At 45.2% G+C, this 15,519-nt stretch overlaps 1 protein-coding gene across 2 annotated transcripts in view; it reads left to right on the forward strand.

The window, feature by feature from the left end:
* MGLL (monoglyceride lipase) overlaps positions 1 to 15,519 on the forward strand; it is a 62,399-nt gene that overhangs the window by 37,300 nt on the left and 9,580 nt on the right. For both annotated transcript variants that reach the window (XM_039695326.1, XM_039695325.1), the window contains exons 4-6: positions 8,665 to 8,801; positions 10,308 to 10,418; positions 14,374 to 14,463. In XM_039695326.1, the coding sequence (XP_039551260.1) occupies positions 8,665 to 8,801; positions 10,308 to 10,418; positions 14,374 to 14,463 (338 nt within the window). The remainder of the gene's footprint in view (positions 1 to 8,664; positions 8,802 to 10,307; positions 10,419 to 14,373; positions 14,464 to 15,519) is intronic.

Raw genomic sequence — 15,519 nt, forward strand, 5'->3', positions numbered from 1 at the left:
ATAAAATCCCTTAGTGCTTGATTAGTTAGTGTCTCTGACTCCACAGAGCCACTATAAGTGTGCTTTGCTGATTATATATTTTATATTGTGTTGCGATCTTCATCCCATAGGAGAAGAGATTGGACAGGAATCATTTCATTCACCAGCAAAAGAAACTCTTTTGCAGATGAGCTCAACAGCTACTCAGCCATCTACACTGGCTTTGTGCAATGTTTTCAAACCATTGATCCCAGCAGCCTGATAGAAAAGGATTTTTCTGCCAGCTGTCTTCTGCTTTTATGTTCTTAAGGGCTGGCTGGGGAGGTGGCATTGCAGAAGGGCCTGAGGAAGAAAGTGGAATAATGTTGTGAGTATTTGTGGAAGAGGAAGAGGTTTCCATATTCCTCTTTCATGGACCTTAGTCTCACCAGCCACGCCACAGCAGCTTCCTGATTTTGTGACAGGGATGACAAAGCTGCCCCACTCCAGGCAGTGTGGGAAGTGACCGTGGCCTGTGCAGGTTTTCATGCTGCCTTGGCCCCTTCATCTCATGGCATCCCACGAGACACTTGGGTTTCTAGCCTGGCCACAGTGACTGCTGTTTGTAAATGCAGCTCCTTATTTTGCAATACAAACACTCAGATGGGTTTTTTCAGCATGTTTGCATGAGCAACATAATGTTCCAGGAGGACTTTTAAGGAACTGCAGTTCAGAGCCAAATTCAGCAACTGCATTAGAAATGGGCAAGTCTTCTAAAGCCAAAAGAACCATGTTTGTATCCATTAGAGAAGAATTGGCTCTTAACATTGACAGAAACAGTTTGCCTTGTTAGCCAGAATTAACGACTGCTCTGATACATACCAGGTCATTTTGTTTGTCATCTCTGGAGTACAGAAAAGATTTCAAATGGCTTTAGCAAGATGACTGGTTGTCTGCTCCCTAGCAATAAGGCACAAATAATTTTAGTATAGAAAATTGACTGTTGCTTTTTTTTTTCTAACCAAGACAACAAACAATATATCTCTGTGTGCACTATTCCAAAAATATCTCATCTCTGCAAATGTGTCTCTGATGTGGGAGGAGAATGCTTTCAGTTTGCTGCACTCTTTGTGTGAGGCAAGTGAATAAAAACTACCCAGCAAATGCTGAAAGGAAAATAATTTTGCTGACCTTGGAAGGGAAGAGGGAAGCTGATGGACTTGTGCCTTCAAGACAAGGCTCTCTTTTGGTCATAGTGAGGCAGAATCCACCTGTAGTCTTTGTTACATGCTTCATACATAAAACACCCAGGGGAAGGGTAATTCTGTTGGGTACCATATCTAGTGGTTGTATAATGTGCCTGTGTGGGAAAACCCAGTGTGCTCACTGCATCTCTACTGGAGGTGCTAAAGAAGGGATGCCCAGGACTACCCAGATGCTGGTAAGGATAAGCATATGTTGAGCTGTATTTCAGGTTCTCAAAGAACATAAAAGTGGAAGCAGTGGTGAGAGAGGATCTTCTCCTTTTAGTTCCCAGTGGTTCCCATCTGCTGTGAAAGTAATCTTCCTGGGAAAGACCATAGGCTTGTTTCAAACTGGTGTTTGTTCCAGTGGAGACCAGAGCTGTGGGAGAGGAGGAGAGGGCACAGCTGGGGCTCAGTCAGGTGGACACTGAGACATTCAGCTCCAAGGTTTAGCTACAAAATAAGCACAGCAGTTGACCTAGGTGGTAACCTGATCAGAGTCAAGGGAGCATGACCTGAGTTCTAAATCCTAGGACAGCTTACCCTGCTCTCTCCTGGCTCGTGGATCTCTGACCTGGTGCCAAAGCTCCCCACATGGAGCAAAAGGAAGAGTAGGTACAGATGGAGGGCAGAAATTTCATAGTGCCTTCTGTGCATCAGACTTGATTCTGTTGAAGAATGGAAAGAAATTGGGGAAATCAAACAGGAACAAGCTCCCTTACTCTGATAAGTCTGTTCTGAGGGCAAGAAAGATGCTTTGTTGAGCAGGAATCAGCAGGATGATCTCTGAGGTGCTTCCTCTGTGTATTTGTTCTGCCAGTGGAACATTTGCTTTATGTGTTACTGACAATACAGGCACAGTCTGTTGACTTTTCCAGATGTTGATTGTCCTGCTTTGAAGATTCTTCCTGTTGTTTTAGTTGTTTGTGTGTCTGAATGGTGGATTAGATGTACTGCTTGTTAAACAAATAATTAAACATTGAGGGCTTTGAAATCCAGTATGTTTAATTAATGAGCTTTTCTCACTTGATGAAAAAGATGTGTACTTAAATCATTACAAAACAAGTATAGTTTTTAAAGTAGTGAACTGTTATGACAATTTGAAGTGTTTACTATTTCATTAATAATTTTTTCATTAAACCTTAAAAAGTCACCAAGCAGAAAATCAAGACTTTACAGAACATCTGCTGTGTTGCCTTGTGTATTGTCTCCTCCAAATTCTCCATCTATGTGCTTTCTCCAAACTCCTCCTCTGCAAAATCATGCTGCCTTATAGCCTGGGATTAGAGTTAATTATTACTTTTAAATCTTGCTGTACCTTGGACCAAGGTCTGTGTTGATGCCCTGTGGTGCTGGTGCTGTAAAAGTGCTGGGGAAAAAAAGTAAAAAGAAGCAGTCCCTGCTCAGAGGAGTTTCAGTAGAGCTCATAAATACAGGCATCAGCTGCAATGCCTTGTGACACACTTCATTAACTGCTGCACTGGCTGCTAAAGCTGAAACACTCTGGAAAATTTATCTGCTGCATCTTGTGCTCTAAGTTTTATCTCCAAGTCTGAACGTATTTTGTAAAGGGCAGAGAGGAAAGCAGAGGCAGGCAAGGGTCGCTGTCTCCCAGTCTGTGGGGTTGGGATATAAAGTGAGCTGCTGAAGTGGTGCTTTCCCATGGCACTGGGGTCTCAGGATAGGTTGGGGACCATCATAGGGAGGTGCCCACCTGAGCAAGCAGCTGCAAGCTCAGGGAGATGGTGGGTGAGGGTTTAGGCTGGCACATTACACCTTGTGCACCAGAAGAACCATCCACATTTCTGTCACTGGCAACTCCCTCCTGTGGGCTCCAGACTGAGCATCGTTCCTCTGTGTGGGTCACCTGCAGAGGGAAAGCATCTATGAGAATTTTTAATTATGTGTTTTATTTCCTAAACCAGACAGCAAGCAGGACACAACTATGCTCAAGTCTCTTACCAGCAGCATGAGCTGTGGTGGGGTGAGAACAAAAAAAGGTGAGGTAGGCTCACCTTCCCACATGTCACAGTGTCCAACACCGGCGAGGGGTCCATTCCATCTCCATGTTTGGGCAGACAATAGAAACAGAGGACTTCAAGAATAAAACAAATCTTTCCAAAAGCTAATAATCACATAATAGCTTCTTTTCCAAAAGCCATTTGGGTATTTCCTTCAAATGGACCTATCAGATTCCAACAAGATGAACGAGGCAGTGAAAGAAGATGAACAATTATTGATGAATGAGGCAGCGAAAGAAGAGAACCTTCAACCTGAGCTTAGCTGTGGGCTCTAACACAAATCCTTCTGCTACACACCATTGTCTGTGCTATAACAAGCTGCTGCCCACTGCTGTGTCAGTGCCAGTGCTAAGGCAGCAAAATCACCTTTTCTGGCCTACAACAGCTCTTTGGGAACTGACTCACATCATGAGCCAGCTTATTAAATCAAACGCTCCAGCACCTAGCCTTGCTGATGATGGCTCCTCTGCCATCATTAAGACATTTCTTTCCAGTGTGGGGCTCTGAGGTACCAGAGCTGCTCCTCATCTGTGTCTGGGAATCACTGAGTTCACAGTTGTGGCACTTCTCACCTTTAACCACTGAAAACTCCTGACACTCCTCTGTTAATACCATTGCAATTCAAAATGTGTCTGGGCTGAGGGAGTGGTTGGCCTGGAATTCCTGACCTAACCCGTGGCTCTGCCTGTTCCTGATTCTCCCACTCTAAAATCCTGGAGTTACACCTCTGGAGAGGAAAACATATAGTATTGATGAGTCCTGAGGCAGGAGTCAAGCCCTGCATTCCTCCTGATTGTTTCTACCATCCGTTGGCAGGGGAGAACATCTCATCCTACAGTGGTGGTGTTCTCACTACAGTAAAAATGGATCCAAACCATCCCCTTTTCCCCAAAGCTGGAAACACCAAAATATGTGAAAAGCCAAGATACAAATTCTTCCTGAAAAATTACTGTTCCCTAGGCAGACTTCTCCTGTCCTCTGTCTTTGTTTTATGGCTTTTCCATAATAAATAGGGGGCAAAGGCTGAAAAAACAACATGGTGCATAATTTCTGCTTTCCCATGACTGTAAGCTTTAAGGAGCAGCACTGAAATTGGTGGATTTACAGCACCACAGCTGAACTCAACATTTGACCTGCATTCCCATCACCTCATTTTCCATAGCAAAATGTTCCTGCTGAAGGTCAGAGGGCCAATTCAGTCCTCACTTGAGCATCCAGGGTCAGGCCCCACTTTTGTCAGGAGGGTTGAGCACTTGGAAAGAGAAACAAATATGTATGGTGTGTGGCTTCTGTAGTGTTTAGAACAACAACAGAGCAGATATCTGAGGGTGGACAGGGTGTGCTGCCACACTCACCATCCCCGTGGTGCCTCCAAGGGCTGCGTGCTGAGGCACCCCACAGTGTGCAGGGACAGGCACTCCCAAGCTCTCCTCTCTGCCTAATATCCTTCTGGTCTTCTTTACTGCATTTGAGGACAGATTTCTTCAGCTCTGATATGGCCCCACAGCCCCAGCACAAAAGCATCATGCTGGTGGAAATCCAGCCCATGTCCCCTCATCAGACTCAGACTGCCCAACAAGCCCAGAGCTGGGCTGCTTATTTCTTCAGGCAGTTCCCATTTGGCTCTTAATGAAGGGAAAGGAGTGTCAAGTTGGACTGCTTTTTATTTACATGTTTTTCAGGATATCTCCAATCTGAACAGGACGTAACCTTTTTTTGAGGCATGTGAGCCAATGTCAGCTGAAGAGCCTGGCTGCTTTGGAGTGGTTTTCAAAAGCAAGCCCCACAGCATGAGAGAATATGGGATTAGAGGAATGAAGGGATTGTAGAAGTATGTATTTCCAGAGTCACAGGATCTGTTATGCAGGCAGAGTCATATTTACATGGTTATAACAGACTGCCCAGAGACTTCACACCCTCAAATACTCCATCCCTGAACTCTCAGCTTTGTCTTTCTGTGCAGGCAGTCAGTATTATTTTATCCAGAGAGATGTGTAGTTCTGTAGATCTATAATCATAGGTGGAATCACACTCTGAAGTCATGCTTTCTGACAGGACTGACTGAGTTGTTTGTTGTCCTTGATTCCCGTGGCAGATCCACAGTCTGAGCATGCTCATGCTGAAAATAGAGGGAAAAATTTAATAACTGTGACATATTGGGCCAGATGATCAAGCCTTTATTCAGATTTTGTTTGAGCTAAGTATGTTATTTTGCAGATGTGTGTTTGGTTGGAAATGGACGCTTAAACTTCCTAATTCTAGATTTGCAACTTGAAAATATGGGGTTTGGATTCTCACTTTTAAAGACTCGTGGAAAGGGTGCCTGCAATTAGGTCAGTACACACAACCTGAAATGATCACTGAGCCACTGCACAAACACAGTACTAGCAGTGAACCACACAAGCTGGGTGTGAAGACAGATAGTTGGGAAACAGTTTAAAAGCTTTTGGATACTGAGTGTGATGTGGGGATGTGCACCAGCAGTCACAGCTCTGTGCACTGCACCTCACACTGCCCTGCTGAAACCAGGAGCCCCTGTGGGAATGCTGGGATGAGGAGCTCATGGAGCTGTGATTCTTGGGACACTTCTCTGTTGTCACCCTTGGCATCGTGTCACTTGGTGTGGAGCAGTCTCTGGGTAGTTCCAGTTGCTAGGGGAAGGTGGTTCCCCTCCTCTTGCACCCACTGTTTTGCCATTGGCACTGTGGAATCACTACAGCAGATTCATTCCCAGCAAAACCCCAAGATAATAGCTTTACATCAAGGATGAACCTGACCTTTCATTCTTCATAGCTCTAAAGGCAAAAGATCAGAGAAAAACACGTCAATATCCTTGACTGTATTGATGTTTGGTTGTGCAAATATCTTTCATCTAATAGAAGAGATCTTAGTTCCTCACCCTGAAGTTTGTCAGCTGGGGAATTCAAACTTGCAATATACTCATTCACTGAGGGAACAAGTTTGGTTTCTTGGAGGGGAAGAACAGAAAATAGTAGAATAAAAGACCATGACCTAGCAATGCCCCCTGGCTAACCCTGTGCAAGGGGCAGGGATAATATTAAAGCAAAGACTTGCATGGCTTTCCTGTCCCACATTTGAGGACAAACTGCTGCTCAGGCTCTGTGCCATCTGAGTGGGAACAGGAGTTTGGAATTTAAAACCAGGGTTAAAATGGGGGTTCATTAAGTTATTAATAAAAAAACCCTGGAGAATATTGAAGAGGAACTTGTCACAGCATTGCAAATTGGTGTTTCTTGGATTCCACAACCATTGCTTTGACTGTTACAAGCAGTGTCACTGTTGTGTGGTAGGAGCAGGGGAAATTCTTCACACTGAGAGCCAAGGAGGCTTTCCAGACCTCCCTCAGTCTCATCCAAAAATAGACCAAAGACTCACAGCTCCAGAGCAAGGAGTCATGGCCCATTTACAGACCTGGGCCACGGGGACTTGCAGTCTCTGCTTGCACAGCTGTCTGAGCACTGGAGAGAAGGAGAGACTAGAAGCAAGTGAGGCAGGACTGGAGAAAAACAAAAACCCTGAAGTGTAGAGCTCTGTTAGGGAAAATGTTCCTCTGTCTGGACTGTTCAATTCATATTAACCTGCTACATTTGGAGTTGAATAGTAGGCAGATAACACATTTGAGGGCCATAAAGTGAGTGGACTGAATGGGTATAAAAGTTGTAATAAGATCACTTTCCATCTGTAACAAACACCAGTTTAAAGTCAATGGTTCCTCTAGCCACACACATGGTTTCACTTCTGGAGATTATCATGACTTGTATTTTAATTTGCTCTTCAATTTGTTTCTGGTCACCGATCCATGGAGGATGCTTGCTGCACTATATTTTGGCAGGAACTGGAGTGTGTACATGGAAAGCAGAACTGGTAAAACTCTATTTATAATTGATCAGCATGATGTGTATGGGTTTTTGTGGCAGCCAGGGTGGCTGATTGCAGCCTTCACTGCCAAAAGATCCAGCTATGGAGACCACCTGACAAAAAAACAAGTTTGGGGTTCAGTTTTTCCTAGATGGAGTGAATTTAGACCAGCTTTTTATTAGAAGTTCTGCCTAATTTGCAAGGTGATTTTTTTGGGTGGCTTACAAGAAAGCTGAGACCTACTGATTCCCACTGGTATGACCACTGCCAGCAGATGTGACTGACTACCTTTGTGGCTGTGTCAGCGGTGCTTTTCTTTGATGATCACTGCAAGGGGAACCACCCAGCATGCCAACAATTATCAGCTTCACCTCTTTTAACAAGCCATTGTCCCTTTGTGTCTATAAATTGCCTCAGTGCCCACTGGAGAAGGCCTAAGGAGACACCCAGCAGGAGGGAGATGTTCAAGACCCCCTATACCCTAACCCATACGGGTGGGATGTGTTTTCCCTTTCACAATTTTCCCTAACAACCTGCATGGAACAGAAACAAGCAAAGGGCTGTTTCTAAGGACAAATCCTATTTGTGGTAGACAATAGCATGCATGTGTGGTCAGGTAAGCATGCAAACTGCTTCCCCAAGGTGGTATTAATTTCAAGCCTTTGCAAGCTCAAAATTGCCTGGGGCTGTGTTGGTGGTGATGCTGGCTCCACCTCTGCCAGGGATGCCACTGTTCCCATGGCAACTCACCATCTCCCATTTTAATCTTTCCTTTCCCTTCCATTAGGCAAGATAATTCCCAGACACAGAGTGAGGGAACTGTGTCCAGGTGTTGTGCAGTTTGCATTAACACTTGTTTAAGAGGAGGATGCCACTGGATACTTGCCCACTGCAGGCTGTTGCAACCTCCATCACTTGACCTCTTACCTCACACAGAGGAGGTTTCCAGCCCACCCAGCACTGCAGGGTATCATGAGAAAAAGCAGGGCTGTGGAGTTTATGCACATTCAGGCCCTGGAAAAGGCAGTGTCCATGGACCATTAAATTTATAGCAACTGTATCTAGTATTCAGAATCTTTCTGTTCCTGGCTAAGATGCTACACAGCAATTACAGCTGTACAGTGAGCCACCAGACCCAAAGCATATGATCCCTGAGGCAAATCCCCATTTTCCAGGATGCAGTGACCCATCAGCAAAGCAAGACAGCCCTTCCTCACCCTGATGTTGGAGGCTGCCGGAAGTAAATTGATACTCTTAGTTTTGGAAGCAGATAGAATCATGGGGGAATAGAAGACCAAATTTAGAGGCTCCTTGCAATCCCTTAACATTCTATGATTCTATGATTTTTTTTTTAAAAAGTCAGGTCATGGACAGTATGGCACTTGACAGTTCTGTGCAGGTTTTTTTGCATTTCTACAGCACTTTTTCTGTTGAGAGATGACTGCAGGAGAAGGTCAAGTTAGGACAGAAACAGTCCCGCAAGCTTATTTCTGCCAGGTCCTTTCTTGACTGTAACCACTGGTTCAAATGCCTTAGCTGTGTGCTCTGCTTTTCCCCTGCAGTTGGCCATGGGCAGAGCGAGGGTGATCGTATGGTTGTCTCAGATTTCCACGTCTTCATCAGGGACAGCTTGCAGCACATTGATCTCATGAAGAAAGAGCACCCCAAACTGCCTGTTCTCATCCTGGGGCACTCCATGGTAAGCACCATCCCCTACCCCTCCCAGCAGAACCCAGGATGTGTCCTAGTCTGGTGGTACTCATGGGGATGGTGGGAAATAACTCATTCCACAGCAGGAAAGCAAAACTACAGGGAACCTTCCCTTCCCCTTCATTCACTGACTGATTTGCCAGCATGCTACAACCCCGAGATCTGCCTTGAGTAAAGACAGTCCTTAACTTTTCTACCCCCACCATGGCCCTAATTAGCCATTTGCAAGGAGAAGCCTGCTTTTTGACATGACCATTCATTCCCGTGGCTGTGTGGTAAGTCTCATCAGCTCCCTGCAGCATCAGGTTTTCCCTTTCATTTTAACCACTAACCAGGAGGTTAAGCCCTCCAAGGCTTTGTGAGCAGCATGGGGATGAAGCAAGAAAATACCCTGTAGCCTTATTCTGTTAAACAGCCTTACAGGAAAATGTACCAGGGATTAAGGCTGCAAAAACAAAGGCACTGATTTGGTGAACAGATCTGAAGCTTGATTCTGACAGCACGAGCCAAATCCCTTTATTCAAGCTAACAGTATTCCCACTGATGTCATTGATCTGCCCTCCTTGCCTTCCTGGAGGAGAGGAAAATGAATGAGTACTTTGGGATTCAGTCCATGCTCAGATAAATAAGTGTTCTGGCATAAGAAAGCATGGCATGCTCTGAAGGGCTCCCATGCTCCAAAGCCACCGTGTAACAAGGAGCAATTTCCCAGTGAAGCCTTTGAGATGCTTCTCGCTGCTGCTCCATTTAACAAGCCCCCGGTTCTCCAGAAGTGTGCAAGTTCCCCAAATATTTCCCTTGGCAACTAATCCTCTGCAAACTTTCCCAAGCAAGCCCACAGGATCCCTTCCATCTGTACCCCTCACCATCAGCCTGTCCTCGTGCGGGATGGCTCAGTCTGGCTCTCATTTATCTCCAGACCATGGGTTGGTGTTTGCTGCCAGGCCCTTGGCACAGCACTGTGGGGCTGGAGGGGCTGGGGACAATGGGGAGGAGAATATTTAATTCCCATTAATTAGTGAAGATTTTCACATGCCAGTGGCAGCATTTCTGTTGCCCAGGTTACCAATGGCACAGCACGGAGCAAGCCCGGCTTCAGGGCATCCTCCCCATGCAGCACCAGCCTGTCAGGCTGATAAACCCCAACTAATTTTTCAAGTCCCACCTGAACTACCACTTCAGACATTTTATTCTCAGTCCTTTAAAGTAAGGAGGACACAAGGCATCCCAGGGAGCTGATGGACGTTGCATGGAGTTGAGTTGTGTGATGTGAGGGTTTATAGCATGAGAACAGAAACCAGATCTCTTCTCCCCCACAAAACCCAGACACTTCCAGTGCTTCCACTCCTCCAGCCTTCCTTGCTGACCCCACTGCACTCTGAGTGGGGCAGAAGTAATTGCTTGCTTGGACTAAACCTCTTCCAGTAACAGGATTATTATACAAACAAGATGTTGGCACCTGTATTAAGCTGTGGGCTGTTATTTTGCATTGCAGGGGGGAGCCATCTCCATTCTGACAGCTAGCGAGCGACCCAGTGAGTTTTCAGGCATGCTGTTAATCTCTCCTTTAGTGGTAGCCAGCCCAGAAGTTGCTACTCCCATCAAGGTAAGAGCAACCCCCTGTTGCACATGGTCACCTTGCTCTTCTGCAGACGGAAAAGTGTTAAGACCTCTGGCCTTGAAATGCAAAACCCTGCTGGGATCTGTCACCCAGATGCCAGTCAATACTTTTCTTCTAAGCATCTCCCCCACAGTTCCACCTACTTTTCAGAGGGGAAGTGAATCCTGAACCTGTCCAGAAAAAATCTGTTTAAGCAAGAGTTGGGTACTGGTGGTAGCAGACTGTGCTTTCTTCACCTCACCCCGTGGCAACCCACACAATGCTGTCCTTTCCCTTCCTCTCCTACAGCTTTCTTCCTGACTCATGCAGAGTCTGGTGTAGTTGCAACACAGGCTGCTGGCTAAGTCAGGCCAGGGTTATTTTTGGCATTTGGGGGATGACCAATTTCTGAACAGAACTAGAGCTCCTCAGTCTCAGAAATCCTTTATGAGCCTCAAAAGAGGCTCCCAGGTAAAGCATCACTGTCTCAGCTGCATCCCATTTGGTTTGGTACCATAACTGGTTCTTGTCCAGACCATCTCTTTTGGTTTGCATTTAGGCTTTATCCCCCCTCCCATTTACATCTGCCCTCCAGAGCTGTTTCTGATCCACAATTGCATTGCCCAGTTTGCCCTTCCCCAGGGAAGTTCTGCAAAGCAACTGAGCCTCAGTTCTCTCCTCCTTTTTGCATTCTAAAAAGAAAAAACAACAATCCTAAAAGAAGCTGGACCAAAGGGAAGGAGCAGCTAAACCAGCACGAAGGACAGAGCCTCTCATTCCCACGGGACTCCTTCCTTTATCCTCTCTCCTTAGACACTTCTCCTAGGGCTAGCTTCTTGTTTTAATTTACTTCTAAGCTATTTCTCCTTTTTTTTTTCCCTTCTGTGAAGAAGGAGACAGATTGCCTCAGCCTTCAGTATAGTCCTGTCCCACTTTCTGCAGCAGCCAAAGCCATCTACGGACCTCACAAATCATTACAAGCACCAAAGGGTGCTTTCTAATCACCTCTTTTTCACTGAAAAAAAATGCATTAAGACCTTTAGCTTAAGATGCAGGACCCTGCTGAGATCTGCACCACCTGGATGCCAGTCAATATTTTCCTTCTAAGTGCTTTCCCATAGTCCTACCTAATTTTAAGTGTAGAAGTGAATCCTGAAGTCATCCAGCCCAAGTAAACTTATTTAAATAGGAGCCAGAGTACCAAAGTCTGGTTTTAGGAGGCTGGTTACTGATTCTTCATGTGAAGCTACATCTGGCATAAGTGTCCTGTGAGCAGCAGTGGTCCTGCTTTTTCTTACCTGGGAAAGCAAAAAATAATAACCATTAAGAAAAAATAATAAACAGTCTGAATATGAGAGAGGCTGTTAGCCTTTTCTTTCTAATCAAGGGAAATAGAGAAAGATTGCTGTAGCTTTACCTTTTGCTGGATGCTAAAACCTTTCTCAAACAAGGACTCACCAATTCTTTGGGAACTAGCATTAACGTAGTGTGGTTTGTTGCAGATCTGTACCAGGTGTTGCTTTATTTCCCGTAAGAAATAAATGCAATGATGCATTATTTAGGTAGGAAATCCTCTTCTCTAACTGATATATTTTGGAGGTTTTTATATAGTCTGTTTCCTAGAAAGTCTCTCACATACAGTATTACAAAAGCACAGTCAGTTTCATTCTCTTTCAAATCTATTGCATCTCAACACTGATAAAAAATTAATTATTTCTGAAATAGCTCTGTTCTGTCACACTCAGTTGAAATCATTTTGGGAGTGGAAAAGGTATTTGCAAGAGGAAGGATTGAAAACAAGCAGAGTATTCCTGCATAAACCACATTTTCCCATAAAGCTATGTGGTTTTTTTCCTCTGAGAGTCAAAAAACATTTCATGGTGATTGTGCTTCTGAGGAACAAAGGCTTAGTTTTCCCTTGGAACTGGTACGACTTCTCAGCCCTGGGCCATTTCCCAAGGACCATTGCATTCATCCCTTTGCTGGGGAAGTTTCCAGCTGAGCAAGAATTTACCTTGGCCTGAACAAACGAGGGCTCAAGACAACAATAACAGCCAGCCAGATGACACACTGGGTCCTTCAGACCCTCTTAGAAATAACCTTCCCTGACTGCTGAGCCAGCCCTGGCAGCAGCAGAGGCACAGCATGTTTGCAGGCTCTGTGCAGGAAGATCAAATGCTGCTTGTGCAGAAACAATTTCACCAGTGCCCTGTAAATCCTGTGTCCTGATGGAAACATCCAGTTGCAAATCCACTAGAGTGAGAGGGATCTTGCTGCCTTCCCCCTTTTCTTCTCAACTGACCTGGACAAAATTCAGCTCTGAATTTTTGCAGTTTCAAAGGCAGCAGAGACAGGAGTCACATATGCTGGCAAAGGGCAGAGCAGGGGTGAAAGAGCATCTCCCTCTACATTTCAGCTATTGAATGCTTTGAAATCAGGTGGGCAGGACATCCCCTTAGGAAATATTCCCTGGTGTTTAATCCTGTACTGACCCTCAGCCTATTGTTTAAGGACTCACTACACTATATTCTCTTTACCTTTTGTGTTTTCGCCTCTTGCTGATCTATTGCTTTCTAACCTGACTGAGCATCACGTTGCTCACTGTCTTTCAGCCTGAATCTGCACCCAGTAACAGTGGGTGCAAAGGACTTTTCCTAAGGTGTAATCAAACTGGAAGAAAGTACTATATTAATTTTTATTGTTGTTGTTCTTGTTGCTTTATTCCTTTATTCTGTTCAGTTTAGCAAAGATGATAGTCATCAGGTTCAGAGTCCATAACCCTGCCTAGGACACATGAAGGTGCATAGCTTAAATCACCACTGCCTGGAGTTAACATGAAATGAGGAAAACCCCATTCCTTCTTGGATAATCATAAACTCATACCTGCATTGTTGTGTAGTAAAAATTAACTTTGCTGACACAATGCCATAGCCAGTGAGGGGGTCAGTATACTGGCAGACAGTGACACTGGGTCCTATTCATGTCTACCCCAAGGTACACGTGTTCCTAAACCTGCTGTGAATCGTTACTGCTTTTCACTCCTCAGTGACTTTGACTTCAACCTTGTGTTATTCCTCTAATATCATAATTAATCTGTCATGTGTCATCTGTGATCTGAAGTGCCAGGGAGTGCTTCAGAAATGAAAAAGTATCTGCAGAAACAGAGGGCATAGGGGTCAGCCTACCTCCAGTTAGCTGTGAACACCACAGCACCACAAACCAGACCAATGAACACTAACTGTGTGTTTTCTGACTTAAGCAGCGATCACTTAATTAAAAGCAGCTATCAAAGATCAGAGCTCTGGTATCAATGTGCTTGTAGTGCTATTGAAATGAAAGATGTTACCCTTTCTTCTACCAGCAGTTTCCAGCCTAGGCTGCTCAGTGCTTTTGTGTGTGGTTCCCAGGAGACGTGTGAGCAATGGATTCCCTTAGCCAATGCATGCACACTTGGCTGTTGTTTATTTACAGGTTCCCTGGAGAATGTACTTATCAAAACGAGTGCAGCCTTGGCAACTGCTGCAAATGGCACCCAACATCGCTTGTGCACTGCAGCCTGAGATCAGAGCTGTGGCAGCAAGGAAAGGGCAATAAAACACCAAAACCCAGCCCTCTCAGAGCTGGAAATTACCTTTTCCTATCAAAGTACTTAATTGAGACCTTTCAGAAATTAATTCAAGAATGAGGAAAAGCCACAGTACAATGAAGTGCTGCTGCATGTGGACGGACAGCTGACGGCATTTCAGTCTAGCACACCCACTCCCTGCTCCCAGGAGCAGTTTAAACACTTTCCTTGTTAAGGGAAATGTTTTAAATATAGGACAGATCTTTCTCCAGAGTTAGCTGACAATTCTCAACTGTTTAACTCCTGTGCTGATTTCCATCAGCTCAGGATTTGGGCCTCTATGTTCCCTCTCTTCCTCTAACTTGCTCTTTGACTGCTTCCTTTCCTCTCCCACAGGTATTTGCAGCAAAAGTGCTCAACTTTGTGCTCCCAAACCTATCACTGGGGTCGATAGATCCAAGTGCAATTTCCCGGAACAAGAAAGAGGTGAGAACCTTAATATAATTTTAACTCACTGTATAGTTGCTATCTTGTCCCAGTCCTGCCATTTTTCTTTTAGAGAAACCCACAAGTGTTTTGCTAAATCAGGAAAGCAAAATCTGTGCTGGCGTAAAAAGGTGACATGTCTCTGAAGCCAGTGGAACTGACTGCTCACAGATGGTTGTGGGAAACCAGCTGCTCCTCCCTGGGGTGTGCCTTGCACCCGCAGCTACTCTGGGTACCAGACGTGACAGAGAGCTACAGGTGCAGGGGGAAGGACGTGGGAGCCATGTCTTTGTCTCTGCTGCACCACCACCACTCATTACAGCAGCAAAACCCAACTCAGGTGGCAAACACACTGCTAATGTCAACTTTTCCACCCCTGCTCTTTGCAGTGAAATCATGCCAAACCCTACAGTCCTGGGGATTTGTTTTCCTGTTTCCAAACCAGGATCACATTGTGCCAGATGCATTCAAGCAGAGGACAAGAGCAGGCTTGAACCAAAGAACTTGTGCCAAGGTCTCCCGGATCACACTCTGACTCTGCTACAGCCTTTCCAAATAAATGATATATCCATGCTGCAACCAAGAATAATACTTGAAGGAGCTGCAATTGAAGCAGCTGTTGTAACAACACAGCTCCAGCTTCATCACTGTGAATGTGCATGGAACTGTCCTGGGGTTGAGTTTTTACAGTGCCACAATAGCCTGGGACTGGTCTCCCCCTCCCACTCACTCCTGGTAATAACTGTGCCAGCCTGTCTGTGCCATCACTGCACAAACAGGTGTAGTTGCACTGCTGCAACACCACCCAACGAGGGTTTTTCCTTCTCACCACTGTGGGAGGAGTGAAAGGAGATTGTCAGAAACCATAAGTGAATGAATGTGCTCAGGTTAGACCCAGAACTTGGTGTGTTTCAGAAAGCACAATTTTTTCTTGAATGATGGCACTCAGGGGTGTCTCAAGAGCCTTTCTGGTGCAAAGTGGTCACTTGTTCCTGTGCTCCCATGCTCACATCTCACTGACAGATGCTGTAATTTTCCCTGCAGTTCATGCAATGG

This window comes from Passer montanus, unplaced genomic scaffold (assembly GCF_014805655.1).
Source record: "Passer montanus isolate IOZ18808 unplaced genomic scaffold, ASM1480565v1 scaffold9, whole genome shotgun sequence".
NCBI classification, from domain to species: domain Eukaryota; kingdom Metazoa; phylum Chordata; class Aves; order Passeriformes; family Passeridae; genus Passer; species Passer montanus.